The sequence below is a fragment of the Myotis brandtii genome, unplaced genomic scaffold (assembly GCF_000412655.1).
Source record: "Myotis brandtii unplaced genomic scaffold, ASM41265v1 scaffold209, whole genome shotgun sequence".
Lineage (NCBI taxonomy): Eukaryota > Metazoa > Chordata > Mammalia > Chiroptera > Vespertilionidae > Myotis > Myotis brandtii.
The window spans coordinates 472308-491959 of NW_005357806.1; the positions used below are offsets into that span (position 1 = coordinate 472308).

The 19652-nt window shown below is 38.1% G+C and overlaps 1 protein-coding gene across 4 annotated transcripts in view; it reads right to left on the minus strand.

Moving 5' to 3' along the window:
- The window catches only part of CAPRIN2 (caprin family member 2), a 43617-nt gene that overhangs the window by 12259 nt on the left and 11706 nt on the right, over positions 1–19652 (minus strand). For all 4 annotated transcript variants that reach the window (XM_005865655.2, XM_014539198.1, XM_014539197.1 and 1 more), the window contains exons 3-11: positions 19101–19187; positions 14822–15060; positions 13235–13317; positions 10932–11093; positions 9625–9668; positions 8005–8682; positions 4154–4276; positions 2868–2949; positions 1518–1573 (exon numbers count right to left, since the gene is read on the minus strand). In XM_005865655.2, coding sequence (XP_005865717.2) covers positions 1518–1573; positions 2868–2949; positions 4154–4276; positions 8005–8682; positions 9625–9668; positions 10932–11093; positions 13235–13317; positions 14822–15060; positions 19101–19187 — 1554 coding nt within the window. The remainder of the gene's footprint in view (positions 1–1517; positions 1574–2867; positions 2950–4153; positions 4277–8004; positions 8683–9624; positions 9669–10931; positions 11094–13234; positions 13318–14821; positions 15061–19100; positions 19188–19652) is intronic.

The following is a 19652-nucleotide window of genomic DNA, read 5'->3' on the forward strand; positions in this document are numbered from 1 at the left end:
TGACCACCAGGGGGCAGACGCTCAATGCAGGAGATGCCCCCTGGTGGTCAGTGTGCTCCCACAGGGGGAGCTCTGCTCAGCCACAAGCCAGGCTGATGGCTGCCAGCACAGCGGTGGTTGTGGGAGCCTCTCCTGCCTCCTCAGCAGCGCTAAGGATGTCCGACTGCAGCTTAGGCCTGCTCCCCGCTGGCAAGTGGACATCCCCCAAGGGCTCCTGGGCTTCCAGAGGGATGTCTTACTGCCAACTTAGGCCCGATCCCCTGGGGTGCGGGCCTAAGCCAGCAGGTGGACATCCCCCGAGGGGTCCCAGACTGCGAGAGGGCACAGGCCGGGCTGAGGAACCCCCGAGTGCACAAATTTTTGTGCACCGGGCCTCTAGTAACTAAATAAACAGGTACAATTTGGATCTGACCAAAATATTAGAACTATTATGAGACTGGAGAGTTTCTAAAACGGGGCCTTTCTTCTGGCCCTCTCCTAGACAACTGCCCTAAAGAAGTGGAACTGGCTATGGTGGAGGCATAACGAGGCTCTAGCCACAGAAAGATTCACAGATGCTAAGTGAAGGCGACTCAGGCCATTCGATAGTTAAGATTTAAAAGACTTGAATTTTAGTTAAAAGGTTCACTTAACAAAAAAGATAAACATTTTTGCATTAGTATTTATTTAGAAATGATGGCAACTCTTAATGAGTAAACATAATGTTACAGACCAGAACTACTACACCAGGCCAGTGGCTTTCCAAAAAAAAAAAAAAAATGTAATTAATTTGTGAATGGAACCCTAATAGCTAAACAGATAATGGAGCTCGTTAGTTACAGCAGTGACTGGGGTGAGAGACCTTGCCCAACAAACACAGTTTGAAAATGGAGCCATACCTTATTAAAATAAATATAAACCAGTGTCACACTGTAAGCAAATGATATGATTTTCTCAGAAGTTTTTGAAAAGAATGACAATTATTGACCCACCTGGTTAAAATATTTAATATACTATCAAAGTAGCTACTATCAAGAAAATTGCCAATAAGGCTTTCAGAGGGATAATGACCAGAAAACTTGAACTTACCATTGATGGAAATGCAATGTGGCATTTACAGACATCAATGATCTGGTCCCTTTATATCTCTAAGTTGTTTTGTTAAAATTAGTTCCTCAGAATGTTAACTATTTGGGGGAGGGGGCAATGGCTAACCATGAATTTAAAAAAATCAGTTTCTTTCTTTAGACACTTCACTATGCTGCTATATTAAGTTACTTAGGTAGCTCAGTAGCAAAGGAAAATTCCCAGACAAGGTACCTCTGGATTCTTCAGGTGTGCTCTTTCCTTACTAAGTCAACTAGCTTCCTCCATTATAATTTATGTCATTAGGGAATCTTTTGAGGACTGGTTGTACTTAATCTAAAAACTAGACATGTATATTAGAATCACTAAGTCTGGTCATTCTTGCCAAAGTAAGAGTTTTTTCCCCTAAATACCAAAGAAGAGTAAATGAAAGATTAATTTGGAGAAGTTACCTGTAATGGCTCTTGAAGAAAATCATTTTGACTGGTTAGATTTTGTTCTGTAGTTGCTGCAGAGAATGAAATGAACAGTAAACCACTGAGTGAGGAGAAAAGTTTATGCATATCAACTGGGTGGAAACTAAAGTTTATACTTTACAAAAAAAAAAAAAGTAGCTGAAATGACTAGGTCTCAAGTCCATCATGAGTTTTCTATTAGAGCGGTACAAAGAGTCAGAGAAAATGTAGAGGAGGAGGATACTAGTCCCATCTGTGATACATAATATTTCAAGGTTAAATGGGCAGAAGCAGCATATCAAGGCCTCCAAAAGAACAGAAATATGACTTTTAAAAATAACGGGTAAGCCCAGCCAGTGTGGCTCAGTGGTTGAGTGTCGACCTGTGAACCAGGAGGTCACGGTTCGATTCTCCGTGGGTCAGTGCACATGCCCGGGTTGCAGGCTCGATCCCCAGTATGGGCGTGCAGGAGGCAGCCCATCAATGATTCTCTCTCATCACTGATGTTTCCGTCTCTCTCCCTCTCTCTTCCTCTCTGAAATCAATAAAATATATTTTTTAAAAAGAATGCTTATAAAATATAAATAAATAAAAATGACTGGTAGTAGTAATCTGAAAAGATAAAATCTGAGCTATCATGAATAGTAATTAATTTATTCATGTAAGTGTCAAGTTTCAAAGTAAATCTTAGCTAGGTCATCTGTCTCTTGAGGGTTTTTTTTCCCTCTTTGATCATGCATATTAATGTACTTTTCAGTTACCTGGTTTCAGTTTGGTTTTTCCTTGTTAATGTCCATCAGTTTTGTTAATTACTCTAGTTTTTCCTTACTTCAGCCAGGAATTGCTGCATAATCTTACTACAGCTGGGCTACATCTTTGCTTGCATCACCCTTCCCCTGAGATAAACTAGTGTAGAGCAAAAGGCCTAAAGTTTGAAGCATCAGACCAGATTCAAATCTAGGCTCCATCATTAATTACTACGTTACTCAGTATACTAATTATCACTGAGGCAACTTCACTCATAGTCAGGATCCAAGAGCCTCAAGGCTATATTTATACAGCTGAAAGGGGTCAAGCAAGTTCTACTCAGAATTCACTCCAAGAACAGAAAAAACTGCAAAAACAGCTATTGTGCATTTCCATTCACCCATCTGGAGACTTTCTCTAAAATGCAAATATCCTAATGGGAATTTACCCATATATAACTGATAATAACATGGATACTTAGAATAAATTAACACATGGACACAGTTTAACCCTTACGATATCTAGAATAAAATTACTTGTAAAAGAATTAATTGCTAGATCTACAGCTCTTTGTTCCAAGTCTTAAGAATGATTACATACCTGCTGGGCTCCCTGGAGTGACAGAAGGCAGCTGTGAGGATGGAATTGCACTTGAAGGTTTGTCAAAATCCAGAATAGATTCCTAAAGCCAAGTTTTTAAATAATGAATAGAAACAAAGGTTATTCATTTAAGAGCTATTGCCATTAAATGATTCATGATGTTGTCCATAGCTTATTAGGTATAGGAATCTAGCTAATAACTATCTCAAAAGGTTAATAACTTCAGACTTTACAGAAGCAGAAATTAAGAGTTAAAATGAAAAACTAAAGTAATTGTCAAACATTAAGACTGTGTCAAGTTTTAAAACTACAATAGTAATTCTAAGGCCTGCCTTGGAAAAAAAACAAAACTCCTGACTTGAGGTCTTAAACAATTAGGCATTAATCCTAGTAGAGACTGAACCCTCGTTTTTATTATACCCGAACAATGAGAGGGTCTAATTATTTTGTCTCAACCACTAAACTAGCTCATGGCACTAAATACTTTCATGAGGAGAAGCCATTCCCTTCTGCCATCTGCCTATTTTGGTTCTCCCAGAAATGTTTCCAACACTTTGAATACTTAAGCTACACACTTGTAGTGATCATTTTAGTTCTTTATCTTTAGATAATATGAAGGATAAGCAATTCCCCCATTGTACAAATAAGTAGAGGGGTGGAAGCGAAATAACTTGCCATAGATTCTACAGCTGGTAAACTGGTAGAAGTGGGGTTTAAACAGGGACCTAATTCCAAGCTCAAGATCTTTTTACTACACAAGAATATCTTATTTGTCTACTTCATCCCTCAGTAATATCACACTATTCTGAAATTCTGCAAGAGTCTGTATGACACAATTTAACGTTTAACTATTGGCTTAACACATGTTCACAATCTTATACAACTGGAATCTAAACTCCTTAAAGGCAATGAATGTCTTATAATTTTCTCTATACAAGGGCACTTACCAAAATACCAAGCATAGAGTAGGTTCTCACAATCTCAGTGAAAACTACTGGTGATCCATAGCTATAAAAAGCACTGTAAGCTTTTTACATGTTTAATTCATTTTGTTACAACAAACAGAAATAGAAACTATTACCCTAATTCTTAAAGGAAACCGAGGCAGTAGCTTGCCTAAACTCTCAGAGCTAGGAAGTGGCAGAGCCAGGATTTGTACTCATTCTGGAACACCAGAATCTATGCTCTTAACAACCTCATTATAATGCTTCAGGTCAGAAGCGAGTAGCCCCATGAATATAATTTAAGATTCATTCAATAATGACTTATACAATAATGACTCATACTTGCATAAAGTTACAGGTTCCTTGAATCTGGGTCATCAGATCCTGCAGTTTTTCTTTCCTCAATACTGGATCCTTTGGAAGAGGAGAGGAAGAACCTACAGGTTGATGCATGGGCTTAGGCACCTACAAGACAAACCCATAATGTATTAAGAGTAAAATTCAAGTTCGATAACCTAATTTAGGAATCTTGGCCTGTCATTACATCTAAATGAAATCAAAACATATAGCAATGCTCATTTATCATATTTATCTCAGGTAAAGAATTTCCACCTAAATGCATTTTCTAAATAATTTAATCAAACTTTAAACGCTTTTCCCCCTTTCAGAATAACTTTAATGGAAATCTTTCTAAAACTTCCTCTTTTTAAAGAGAAGACCCAAGGCCCGGCCATGATGGCTCAGTGGTTGAGTGTCAACCTGTGAATCAGGAGGTCACAGTTCGATTCTGGTCGAGGCACATGCCTGGGTTTCGGGCTCTATCCCCAGTGTGGGGCATACAGGTGGCAGCCGATAAATGATTCTCTCTCATCACTGATGTCTCTATCTCTCTCTCCCTCTCCCTTCCTCTCTGAAATCAATAAAAATATTTAAAAATTAAAATAAAGAGAAGACCCAAAATAACAGGGCTTGAAAGGAAGTTCTTTCATTGTGGACTTCAATTACTGTATGTCTTCTAGGCCAAGATGCCACTGGCTCTGAGACACACCGATGATTTTTTTTCCTATGGAAAAAATTACTACTACTACATTAAATATACATCCCATTTTTAAGATGTATCTGATTTCAGAAACATGAATATGTAAAAATGTATACATATACCCTAGAATTGAGGAAATACACTATTATGTTTTGTTATAAAGTAAGTATACTTTGAGGGGCTAATGGTTTTTATAAGGTGGTTAGCCCTCATGCTAAATTGCTTTAGATTGCTGCACACCCTGAATTAAACCTGTTTATAGTTACTTCTTACAGCTGTCAGCATGCCTCTCCCCTCCAGCACCTCTTCTCCAACTTTTAATGTACTAGTATTCAGTAGTCACACAGCTCAATTGATCAGTATCCCATAAAATAAGAGTTAATAAACCCTACGTGAATGAATGAAAAGCTCCTTTAGGAGAAAAGTATCAGCATTAGTGTTTAATTTCATGTTATCTAGTCTTTTGTGAACCCTATTTTGCCCTTGACTATACTTACTCATGTTCTAGACAGCTGAGCTTGCAAGACAGATACAGAGACAAATATTGAATTATACACAGAGGTGTCCTGTCAGACACTGAGAGACCTTGCAACTTCAGTATAATGCTGTGCCATAAAGGCAAATTAAATCAGTTCTGACCTTTACAACTAAACACCCCTGATTTCAAATTATTCTGCAAATGTAATGGTATCAATATTCTGGTATGATAAAGGCTCAGCACTGCTATATCCAGTGGAATTTTAAGTTGGGTGTTTTAAATCAGCATTGAGGTTTTTAAAAAATATATATATTTTTTTTATTGATTTCAGAGAGGAAAGGGAGAGATAGAAACATCAGTGATGAGAGAGGATCATTGATCGGCTGCCTCCTGCACACCCCACACTGGGGATAGAGCCCACAACCTGGGCATGTGCCCTTGACCAGGAATCAAACCTGGACCTCCTGGTTCATAGGTTGATGCTCAACCACTAAGCCACACTGGCCCAGCAAAAACTGGGTTTTTAAATATAAGTTTCTCAAAATGATATATTACAATTACTGTGGGTGATATCTGGTTAGTGAAATAACACTATCAATCTTCTGCAGGGTCAGAAAGAAATGAAAATATTAGCACCTGAAGAAAGAGGAATAGAGGAGAGCAGAAGGAGACAGTAAACTCTAAAATTCCCTTCAAGGGTAGGACGGAGGTAGGGGTAATCTATACTAATAATGGAGAAATATAGAGGAATATAGAGAACAACATAGACTGATAAACAGGGACAGATCCAAAGACAGAGAAACAGAGATCAGACTATCAATCCCCAGAGGGAAAGTAGGGGAGGGTGGGAGTAAGGGGAAGAGATCAACCAAAGGACTTGTATGCATGCATATAAGCCAAACCAATGGACACGGACAACAGGGGGATGAGAGCATGAGTGGGGGTGGGGGGAGGTTGGGGGTTAATGGGGGGATGAGGACACATTTGTAATACCTTAACCAATAAAGAAATTTTTTTTAAAAAGGGTAGGACGGAGGTAGGGGTAATCCATACTAATAGAGAAATATGTAAATTGACCATCTCTCTGCGACACCCACAGCCAATCAGGAGTGAGTATGCAAATTAATCCGACAAAGATGGCGGGCCTGTGGGCAACGCACATGCGCGCAGGCGCCGAGCAGCTGGGGTCCCGGGGACGCCACTGGAGTGTCCGGTCCTGTCAGCCCGGCCTGGGGGTGGCTGGACTTCTCAGTCCTTTTGGTTTCTGTAGCCCCTGGACCAGAAGCGGAAGCCCAGAGTGCAGGGAGCACCAGGAATGCTAGGAATCGTAGTTCTGGTGGCAGACATGCTGCGGGATCTCCTAAACCAGTGATGGCAAACCTATGACATGCGTGTCAGAGGTGACACGCGAACTCATTTTTTTGGTTGATTTTTCTTTGTTAAATGGCATTTAAATATATAAAATAAATATCAAAAATATAAATCTTTGTTTTACTATGGTTGCAAATATCAAAAAATTTCTATATGTGACACGGCACCAGAGTTAAGTTAGGGTTTTTCAAAATGCTGACACGCCGAGCTCAAAAGGTTCGCCATCACGGTGCTGTCCTCTCCTCTGTTTTTACTCTTTTTACTTATGCTCTCCCCTCTGTCTGAAGTGCCATGTCCCCTGCATGTCACCAGACTGACTCTTGCTCCTTTAAAAAGACTCAGCTCAGCCCCTACCCTCATTCCATCCCATCCGATTGCAAAGACAGACAGAAACTCCCGGATTGGAGAGGGCTCCCCTGAGGGCTCCCAGATTGGAGAGGGTGCAGGTAGGGCTGAGGGACCCACCCCCTGTGCGTGAATTTTGTGCACCGGGCCCCTAGTTTATTTATAAAATGCAATGCTTTGATTTCCCCAAGCAAAATGTTTTTCACACTGTTGGAGCACCAAAGGTTTATCCGAAAACTTTTGGCTAAAATGGCACGGAAGTGTAAGGAACAGTACTAGAGAGGAAGAACACTGGGAGGATAAAACATTCACACTGCTTAGCAAACAAGGAGGGACCAAGTTTGCATTTAAATAATGGAACATAAATTACAATTTAATAAAAATATAACACTAACTAGCACTGTATAAAAGGATTATACATCATATGTCGTCTTATTTTCCTTTCTCCAACTACAGGATATCTGCAACCACCATGTACCTTCTTCAAAGAGTACAGGCTAATCTGAGTGACTACGAATGAGTGAAAGAGAAGCAAGAGAACACAGAAAAATATAACTTCTGTCAGAAAAAGTCACCCAGGGACCAGGTGAAAGATAACAAGTCTCCCACCTGGGACATGCATTTACATCTCTCACTTGTTCACATTATGGTCTTGTCTCAACTATTCACTATTTTGATGTCATATCATGTCATTAAATTTTTGGCATTAAAACAGTATTTCCTCATTGTGGAAATTTCATCTCAGGTTAGGCTCAACAGACTGACTAGGTCTACTTCCAATTTTCAAGGGAAAACAATAAATTACACATTAAAGAGTTAAGTAAAATACTGTACACATTAATTTAACATGGGTTTTGTTGATTTCTTTTTTTTTTTTTTTAAGAAAACTAAAGTTATCATTACCACAGCTCCTTATTTATGTCTACATTGCCAGGCACAGACTGATAGAGATCAACTCACATCTTTGGGTTCTGCATTAAACTTCCTGGGCAGCAGCTGGTCATTTGGTATGAGGCTTCCTGCAGCTACCCCCCAGGACTTTGGAGAAGTCTGTGATTGTGGTGTTAAAGGGTGTTTTGGATGCTCCACATTGTTGTCCCAGGATTTGGGAGTCTCTGCTTGCCTTGCATCCTGTTCTTCACACATGGGAGCGGCCCATGACTTGCTGAGGTCCTGATCGCTCTGCAGGGAAGGTGTCCAAGACTTTGCAGTTTGCTTCTTTGGATCCTGTTCTTTCTGCAGTTGAACTGGCCAAGGCCTTGGTGTCTCCTGCTTCTTTTGCTCCTCTTGAACGCATCCTGCTTTGGGTTTGGGAGTTTCTTGCTTCCACTGGCTAGGAGTTAGCTTGGGCTTAGAGACATCCTGCTTCTTCTGCTCTTCCTGCAGAGTGGACCTGAGCTTGGCCATCTCTTGCTTCCTCTGTTCTGAGGAAACCGCAGGCCTTGCCAGCTCCTGCTGCTTAACAGAAGGCTCCCAGGACCTGAAGGATTCCTGTTTCTTCTCCTCATCAGCTGGTTCAGTAAGCTTATCCCAACATTTGGGGAGGTTTGGTTTTCTAGCATAATCTGCTTCCCAAGGTTGCTCTTCGTGCTGTTTGCTTGAATAATCTACTTCTGCTATGTAGCGTCTGTTAAGAAACTAGACCAGAGAAAAAAATGTGCTGAGTCACTAAATGTATAGAAGACCTTGAGGGGGGATAGTGAACTCTCTTAGTATCCCTATGTCCATTGGTCTGAACCACTCTACTAACAGGAAATTTCTATCTTATTCTACTTGAAAAGACTGTCCTACTTTTTTGTCCATTCCTTTCCCCTCTCAATTAACAGGAATACAAACTTTGATATTTGAAAAGTAACCATCTATATTTGACTGGCAGAGTCAGAATAACCTTGATAAAAGAGCCTGAATCAAGTAAATGTGGGACCACGATGTGCAGTTCTTAGCAGTCTTAGGTGAGTCAAGTATAGATCGCTACTTTGGAAACATCAAAGTTTATATTTCTGACTACTCACCTGACATCCTTAAACATTAAGGCAGAGGACAGTCCAACTAAACAAAGTTATATTGCTTAACCTTAAGCCTTACGTTTCTTAAATTACCAGACTTTTCTTTATTTCCATTATATATCCGTCAATACTGTGATGTTGCCTCTCCCATTCTTTCCAGTTTCTATGAATTTCAATGTCAGTTTGAAAAGAACAAATACCCTCTTCTATTACTAATCTGAGTAAATTTTGGAGAGAGCAAAATTCTACCCATTTTTAAATTCTAACACAAGGGCCAACAACAATAACAGCTAACACAAGCAGTTATTGTGTGCCAGGCCAAATTCTAAGCAATGTAGAAGTTAAGCTCACTCCTGTAATCCTCACAATAACCACATGAGGCAGGCATTACTCTCATCCCACCTTATGCATACGGATAACAGACATAGGTATCTTGATCAAAGTCACTAGGCTAGTAAACTGCAGAGCCAGGATTCAAGCTTAAGTAGTATACCTCCAAGGCAGGAATTTCCAACCACAACGTTACACAAAAGCTCAAAAGCCAAAATCAGCAAATTACCTTTCAGTACCTTACCTCTTGTGGTTGTATCTCTGTCTGTGTAAATTCCAGAAGAGACTCTGGGAAGATAAAAGAAATACAGGTAAATTATACATTTTCAGACTGATTACAACTAATTCATTCTAGCAACATATCTCAGAGGAGTTATAGGGAAAAAAAGATAGTAAAATTAAGTATATTCATAGCAGGAGTAATTCTATTGTTTGTTAGTCAAAAGCTTGTGGTCCGAGGCTAGCTGAAGCTAATAGCTCACCTCATGTAAAGTCAAGTTACAGTTAAAAACGGATTTCTGATGGAAAACAAGATTATCTCCTCTTACCCCAAACACAGCTTATTTCAAGCTGGAATTACAGCTCCGGTATCCATGGGGTAATAATTAGTCATCTCAGCTTGAAATATAGCCCTTAAAGGCCTCTTACAAGCCAGTTTAAGTTTGGGAGGAGGGTGACGGAGTGAAGATACTGAAGCACTAGATTTCATATTAGGAACTAACAGGAAGTGGCTTCCAGAACCCTGCCTGGACTACCTCCTTAGAAGTGATATTTCATATATATATATTTATTTATATATATATATATTTTAAACTGATTTTAGAGAGGAAGAGAGAGAGAGAAACAATAATGATGAGAGAGAATCATTGAGCGGTCACCTCCTGCCTGCCCCACACTGGGGATAGAGCCCGCAAGCCGGGCATGTGCCCTGACCAGGAATCAAACCGTGACCTCCCGGTTCATAGGTCGACGCTCAACCACTGAGCCACTCCAGCCAGGCAGAAGTGATATTTCTTAAATAAATCCAGCTTCAACAAACAAAAGCAAAAGTGCCATTTACTCAAAATATTTCTTTCCCAAGTAAAGTGGAATTTTGAACAGCATATTTCCTTGATTGGAATTATTATATTTATTTGGGCACTTTTTTCCTTAATCAGTATGTTAACCTTAGGTTATTTACACTCTTATTCTACTCCAGTATTGGATTGTACTATAATTTACATTTTAAATAATTTCAAATGAAATTATCCTACTACTAGTTTAACAAAGAGATTCAAACTCCATAATATCTCATTATAACAGCACACTCTCTTGTAACAAAGTGTAACTTAACATTTCTAGTAAGGTTCACTCTTAATAGAAGGTAAATCATGGTAATAAAGCCTAGTGATATTTCCTAAAGTGAGGTAAAGATTTCCTGCCACAAGTAAAGATTTCCATGCATGTACACACTACCAAATTAAAACATGGCAATCATTTCACAGTGATTTGTCTCATATTTGGGCATTAAAAATGCAACCACTATACAGAATTTCAGAAAACACAACAAACCTGACTCTCTGACAGATTCCGTCTTCAATAACAGTTTTCTCTTCTCTGATTTTATTTCTTCCTCCAGTGATACTTCTTTTTCCTGAGCATTTTTTGGGACTGGGATACTTTCAAAATAGCCTGAGTTCAGCAATTTAGACAGTAGGTCTTTCATATGTTTGTCTAAGAAAAAGTGATGAAGATTTAGTTATCATATAACCTAAAAGGTCATGGGAAATTATTTGAAATAGAAATCCTAACATAATTTTATCCTATAGTGTCATTACAACATTCTACCTTAGAGGGGATTCAAAGAACTAGTCAGTACCATGAAAAATAAATATGCAGCCCATCTTTATGTCAGGCTGAATCAATATGAATTTAAACAATCAGAATCCCAAAGTTTAGCAAGTCACTTAAGGTCTCCATTTCTACTATGTGAAAAATGACTAAAAATCAGAGATCCTTATCAAAGTCTCAAATATTTTACAAAAAACACATTATTCCCTGAGCTTAAGGAAAAGTCATTTCTCCCATCTGCTTCCAAGACAACATAACTAACAATTACTCTATCTTCCCCAAGTCATGAAGGCTTTATAGAAGTAAAAGCTCCTCAAACATAACTATTAGAAAACCCTACCTTGGACAATCTCTAAAAGATTTTTAAACTACAAAATTCCATGATTATGACTTTACTCGAGTTATACTTTATGTCACTCATAGCATATCACCCTTTGATGATCAAGAAAAATCTTAAAATGATGTTAAAGTCACTGCACCATGAATAGGTTTAAAGTCTATTTCATTTTTAATACATTGTTTGCGGGTAGTTTTTATCGCGCGCTAACAGGTGGCTCTACTTCTTACAGTCAACGTAAAACGTATAAATACGTTTCCCGCATACAATGTGTTTTAATATCTACTAAAACCACAATTCCAAATTAAGCTGAGTTCCCACACTTGATTTGGGTCTATTATTCCTTTCATAGGAGTACTATAACATAGATTTTTGTCTTTCTTTAAAAGAAAATCAACTTTGAGATATAATTTACAAACAAAAAAATCATCCACTTGAAGCGCACAGAAAGTCATGTTATTTCTGGTGTTACTTCCACCAGAAAGAGATACAGAACATTTTTATCAACTCAAAAAGTTCCTTCATATCCCTCTTGTAATCAATCCCCTTCCCCCTCTCCCTGGCAACCACTGACCTGCTCTCACTCTAGTTATGTCTTTTCTAGAATTTCATATAAATGGAATCATATAATATGTGCTCATTTTTTGTCTGGCTTATTTCACTCAACATAATTATTTTTAGATTCACCCATGCTGTTGCATATATGAATACTTCATTCCATTTCTTATTACTGAGTAGATTCCACTGTAAGGATATACCATATTTTGTTTAACAATTATCAACTGATGTACATCTGGGCTGTGTTCAGTTTGGAGCTATTATGAATAAAGCTGGTATGAACATTCATGTACAAATACTTATGTGAACATATGTTTTCAGTTCTCTTGGGTATTAGAAGTATATCTGCTTTGTTATATAGTAAGTGTACGCTTAATTTTATTTTTAAAAACTGCCAAATGATTTTCCAAAGTATTTGTATCATTTTGCATTCTAACCAAGAAATAAATTTCTGTGATCAAAACTTAGAAAGTTCGTGACAGTTATACATACTTAGGGTATTTTAAAAAGGAAGCAACCACTATTAACAAAAATGTTTGCTAGCTTCGAATGAGTTTTCATTACCCTAAGCTAGTACACAAAACTATGTACTTCATGTCTGGCCTTTTGTACTTGGGCACTGGGCCAGCATCTATTTAGGAAGCCAAAAGAACTCTTTCTCTCCAGCTCATTCCCAGATCAATAGACAACAATGCATCAGTAGACTATGTAGCCAAACCATTCATATATTTCTTAGGCAAATCTGGTAGATAGGTCTTGATATTAACAATGTGTGGATTTAAAATGCTTAACTAGAACAGGTACAACTATTCAGAATAGAGAACCGAACTCTAAAAGGGTCTCCATTTCTCCAGTGTTAAAGCTAGCACTAGACCTTAGTTAGCCCTTGTTCCCAAATCACAGTGACTTTCCACTTGAAAACTCTCCCTAGGTTTCATTTTAATGAGTGCAATTATACAACAGCTGCTTTTAGCAGAACTAAACAAAGAGATCATTCTCTCGATGAATATAGTATTGCAGACAAGTAAGTTCTGATGGACTGACACAGTTTCAGCCCTCAGTATCATTCTAAACTTCTAGACATAAAGTTTAGTATTTACTGTATAAGTCCAGAGTAGAGAAAACTCACATGTCGTTCCTACCACTGCTTTCTCACTACCTTCCAAAAGGTCCCAAAAGTACAAGGATGACTGCTCCATCTGGTCTTCAACACTGATAAGAAAAAGCAGCAGCAGAACAAAGTGGCATTAGAGATACATATATATCCTATATAATAAAGGGCTAATATGCAAATCGACCGAACGGTTGAACGACTGGTCACTATGACACGCACTGACCACCAAAGGGCAGACGCTCAATGCAGGAGCTGCCCCTTGATGGTCAGTGTGCTTCCACAGGGGGAGCACCGCTCAGCCAGATGCTGGGCTCATGGCTAGCGAGCGCAGCAGCGGTGGCGGGAGCCTCTCCAGCCTCCACGGCAGCACTAAGGACCCCTCAAGGGATGTCTGCCTGCTGGCTTAAGCCCGCTATGTCAGCCTGCTGGCTTAGGCCTGCAAGGAGCGGGCCTAAGCTGACAGGTGGACATCTCCTGAGGGGTCCTGGACTGCGAGAGGGCACAGGCCAGGCTGAGGGACACCACCCCCCGAAGTGCACAAATGTCATGCACCAGCCTTCTAGTCTATATATATGGAGTAGTGCAATTTATACAATTAACCCATAAATAGTCAAGACACTCAATGTGAATTTTATCTTTTTACTCTTTGAAAAATGGAAATTTTACAAAAGATGACTAGCTGCCCATTTATGGTTTTCTACTGTAAGCACTTTTCCTCAAAACAACCAAAATAAGGATTTTTACCAAGTACAGCTATTAAGGAATAATCCAAAAAGAGCTTAAAACTGTCAATGACATACCATTCATTATCAAGCCTATGTCCTACATAAAAGAACATTGGAATGAAAATATTAAGAGCTGTATTTAACTTTAAAGAGAGCAGTTTATTTTTCAAATTATAATCACTTGCATTTCACATATTAAAGCTACATTCCCTGAACCCACCAAAGTGAAGTAGGAGAAAGAAGACAACAAACAGGTAATGATGATGGAGTAGACTATCAGAATAGGAATAAAAAAATACATATATGCGGCTGTCTATAGGTAATTGAGTTTTATTAGGTTTCCTGATACATGATTGATTTCCAATAGCAGTTGAAATCTAACCCTTAGTTAGATACAGGCTATTCCAATGTTGTGTCTAGCTAGCATAGCTAACAGACACAACATTGGAATTGCCTATATCTAACAAAGAAAGGCTTAGAGAGCTGTTCATTAGCTAACTTATTCCTCCAAAGCAAGTACAGCAGTAAAAAGGCAAAGACTCTCAGGTAATACAACAGCCTGAGATAATTACAAAAAAAATTAAGAAAATGCAGAATTAGTATTATGGTTAACACTTGCACAAGGTTAAAACTTGGTGATCAGTCATTACTTTTTAAAATCCGTGTTATAATAAAGAAGTAGGTTAATGAGGTCATTCAAATTCACTTTCCTCCTAATAGTCTATCAACCCTGTCAGAGTCTAGGCAGGCCAACATTTCCCGTGTTGAATCAAATTAATGTTTTCCTAATTACTACATACATACATTTTTTATATTTACAAAAGCTAGACTAAAGTGTTATGTGTTCTATTTCAGAAAAATATTTTCATTGGCTTACCTCAGACTTTCATTTCTTTCAGGGCAGGTCAGTTTTGAAAATTTAATGAGGTAGTCAAGTTCTTTTAAAGGCAAACACACTGCACCATTCAAGCCCTCCTTCAAGTCCTTCTGTACATGTTCCTGTGTCAAGTTCTGTAATACATACTGAACCTGGAGGACGGTGCAAAGTTTTTTCTTCTCAGCCTCAAGTTTTAGCATGTGCTCCCTTCTCTGGGCCTTCTTCTGAGCTTTAAGTAGCTGTTAAAACAAATGCTAATTAAAATGGACAACTCTCACCACCGAGTATTAGCAGCACCATAGTCTAAAAAAGTCTAATCCCAGAGACTTGAGGTTAGAAGATAAAACATATACAGGGTGGGCAAAAGTAAGTTTATAGTTGTGAGTACCCAAAACACAGAGTTTATGCTTGTATTACTTATTTGTATTACAACTATAAACCTATTTGTACCAGCCCTGGATGTAACACTGACTGTGAAACTGATACATTCATTTAACCCTGCTTCCTCCTTCAGCTGAAGAAGTCCCCGAGTAAAAAACTGGTTTGTCTCCGGTAACCAGAGCCCAGGGAGTCCAGATTATCTGCCCCCGACTCCAGGCTCTATCTAGTACCTCCAACATCACCATTACGAGAAGCACAGCACCCACTGCTGATATCTGCATCAATCCAAGGTTTTACTTTTCCATATTTAGTATTATCAAGCCTTCTTAGACCAAATATTTTAAGAAAATGCTTCACTCTGTTTTGGGTTATTTTTTTAATCTCATGTTCCAGGAGAAGAATATTTAAACTATAATAGTCAGTTTTCAACCAACCAAAGACAACTGGCTAAAGCGTGAGGAATTGAAAACCAAACAGAAATAAAATGCCTAATAAATGTAATGCGGGAAAAACAGCCATAGCCAACAGACTTGTTTTAAAAGTAAAAAGAGATATTTTCATAATTGTGTGCCAGTCTTGATGGAGCTTGTATCTTCCAATATTTAGCTGACAAAACACATATGGAAAATTATTGTCTACTCTAAAGCTCAGAACTGCAACACCTTAAAGTCTGACATAATACATGGCTTCCCGTTAAAAAAAACAACAAACAATAAAAAGTACTACCTATTTCCACTAAGAAACCTAAAAGTTCTTTTCTTCCCATAGTTGTTTTTCTGGTTTAATGTTTGCTTCATGTTGGATATTTTCCAAGATATAAAGATCAAGAGAACAACAATAAAAGGCTAAACGCTTTTTCCTATAGGTGGGTTAAATTATTTTGATATAGCATCGGTATTTAAAACTCTACAAAAGAGATGTGTATGTTCATAAATCCTAACAGATAAAGACTGAAGGAAAAAAACTCAGGAAAAATATTCATTATGGCATTATTAACTAACTTTCTAGATGTTATGAAAGCAACTTAATAAACTCGACTTGTGTTATTCTCAGCGACAGGAGACAAGGGATGAAGATAAAAGTTTGAGAATGAGGCACAGGCTGGTTGGGGGTTAATTGGTAAGCGTATTTTCTTCAGGAGGACAAAGGCTCAGAAAATCTTTCCCAAGACTTCAATTTGGACTCACTGCAATACTAATTAACCAAACTACTACAGCAGTGTCCACTTCTGCTTGAGAGGAGGAAAAAATATGAAGATGCAAGTCGAACTATCCAAGTGGGGTCCTCTGGGATGCAGTCTCATGATGGTGTAAGAAAAGGCAACTGATGCTAAGGGCATCTTCAAGATGGTACACAAGATAACCTCAGATCTCTAGTTAGCCATCTCCCAAGGTTGGATTAGGTGTTCTTATGGGCTCATGCTACCCTGAACTTCCTCTATCCAAGTATCTATTACATTAAATGGTTCTCTTTTTATTTATTTGCCATTCCCCCCACCCCTTGGGCTTCGACTCCATGATGACAGAGACTATATGTCCGCTGTTCACCAATATATCACTAGTGCCCAGGACAGAGCTGGACACATGACAGACTTCATACATTTGCTAAGTCAATCAAGTATCAAGTAAGAAAGCATGTTGTCTCCTAGATTATAATCAGATGCTGCTGTCATGAACATCACTGACAACAGCCTATTTCTCCTTATTTATATAGAAGCTAAGAAGTCAGGTTACATCATTTTCTCTTCTTCCAGTGGGGGACTGGTTGGAAATAAGAAGGTAAGAAGTATAAACTGCTATCAACCAACAGTCTTGAATAATCAAATTTATTTTCTGAACCATGATGCAAAATGATAAATCCCCAGCAAGGGACAGAGCTCCTATCATGCAGACTAAGAGAGGTGTGGCTGGGCTGAAGGGAAAGAAGAAAATGTTACACAAGCTGCAAAACTGGCTATCACAGAAGAGATCTGACAAAAGAAACAGCTTAGTAAAAGAAGAGCCCAATAATTATTGGGCTGGAAGGTAGTGACAAGCACTTCTAGGATCGTGATTTATTAAGGCCCACTCCCAAGTACTTTTTAGCACCTCACCTATTGTGCAAATAAGGAAAAATAATCTCACACATAACAAAATCTGGTGGCTTGGAAGCTACCTCAAGACCATGGCAGTGGAAAAACATGTGAATATACAGGTACCATATCTATGGCATAAAATAAAGAAAACAGTTTTTAAGAGTGAAAAATATTAGAGCTCTACCTTCACTCTACCACTTCCTGGCCACATGACTTTGAAGAAGTTCCTTTTGTTCTGAGCCTCAGATTCCTTATCTGAAAAATGGGGGCTACTTACATCTACTTCCTGGGTTGCTGTAAAAACAAGTGGATTTTTGTAGGTGCCTGGCACATGGAAAGTGTTTTTTAAAAAAGATTTATATCTTAAAACAAAAAAACATATATTGAAAAAATAAAGTCCTATATGGAAAATTAAAATTTGATAGGGTCTGAGTAAAGAGTGTCAACGGAGAATTTTTAAGTTTTAAAAGTACACTTCCAACCATCCAAACAGAAGGTTGATATGAATGATCTTTTTAGAGTAAAATGGACCAAAACTAAATAAACTTAACCTATTGGGGGGCGGGGGGTAATGGAGAATTGATCATACAAGAAAACAAATTGACTTAAAAGTATTGTATCTAAAACATACTATAAATATTTACTAACTGTGGAATTAACAGTAAGTACTAAAATGAAGTGACTCATGAGTAACAATGAGTTAAAATATGTTGTGATTAACAAAAAGAGCTATCATCTTAGGCTTACATTAACAGAAATATCCAGAAAACAGAAGGCAGTGCCTCTACACTAGGCTATTTTAGATTTACACACTACCTCTGAGAGTTAATGAAGGCAGACATCCAGAAGAGAGCAACTCCGGACTATGTTACAAGGATTAAGATGGTAGATGTCTTCAGCCTAGAAAGTATGCTTTGGGGTTTTGGCAGAGTTTTTTTTTTGTGTGTGTGTGTGTGTGTTTTTTTGTGTGTGTTTTTTTTTTTGGAGAGGCAGGGTACACCAGTGGTTGATGCCAGAGGAATGGAGAAGAGAATTTCAGTTCACTGTACAAGAAGAAAATAACCAAAAAGTAGAAGAGACTATCTTATGAGGTATGCTCCCCAACACAGAAATGAATTTACAAAAAAATTTCAATTGTTAGAACATGATCTTTCAAGGGCCTTCTAAGATTCTAAAACAGTGAAGAATACTTCATTAATGAATGTTTAAGATTTCACATTAATTACCGATTCAATTTGCCAGAGATAAAAGTTTGAATCATCAACATAGAGAACCTAACAGGTGAGACCAGACTAATTCTAACATGAATCTTAAGTCTTTCTGGTAATAACTGCCCTGGTCTCCAGAAGAGTCTACCAATTCCATGTTTCCTAATACATTAAATAATGCTGACCTTAAAAGTCTATCATATATAAATGTACAGGCCTATATGCTAACATATATTTAATAAATGTACCCATAAAAATAGTTATTCCCTTCTCAGTGATTTCTATGATTCCACAGTGAAATAATACACATGAATTAGATAACTAATACTTTATTCACAATGTCTCATATCCAGACATCATTTGTGTTCTCTGGAGCAGCGGTTGCCAACCTTTCGGACCTCACGGACCACCAGTGATCCGCAGACCACCGGTTGGCAACCACTGCTCTGGAGGCGCCAGAAATCTACAAACACGAGTTCTGGAGTAGCTATGCTCAACCCCCATCCACAATAAAATATCAGCAGGAATGAGATGGATGGTAACCAAGTGCCATCAGCAGACCCTGACATTTTCTTCCGATCAGTGGTGGAACTGGTTTTAAGGAAAACATACTCACATCTTGACTCAGCCCCGAGAAGGTTTTCTGAAGCTCCTTGGCAAATTCTAAGTTATGTAGCACTTCTTCATATTTCTCAACTGCTTCCTACCAAATAGGAGAAGAAAACACCAATTCTGTGAACTTCTGAATACACATATGTCAAAGGAAATGTTCCTTAAAAACATGAGGAGATTTAAGACTTTATGGATTAGACATTTACTATATCTAATTGAAAAAGTAGAAAGAGTATTTAGAAGGTATATAAAGTTCAATTTAAAAATTCAAATTTTATACTAGAAATCTGAGCCATAATAACAATGTTGATGATATCTATAAAGTCAGAGAGACCTTGGGTTTTTAAGAGCACTAAGCCAACAGGATTCCTGTTAATATTCATTTTACTACTCAAATATATTACACAAGTAGCAAAACTAGGATCACACAGATAAATAAGCAACTTTAAGAAATGTATATTATGGTAGAAGAGACTTGTAAACAATTACCTATGACAGGCAAAATTAAATAAGATTGTTACAGAAATACTGCAAATTAAAAGAAACAATTTTTTAA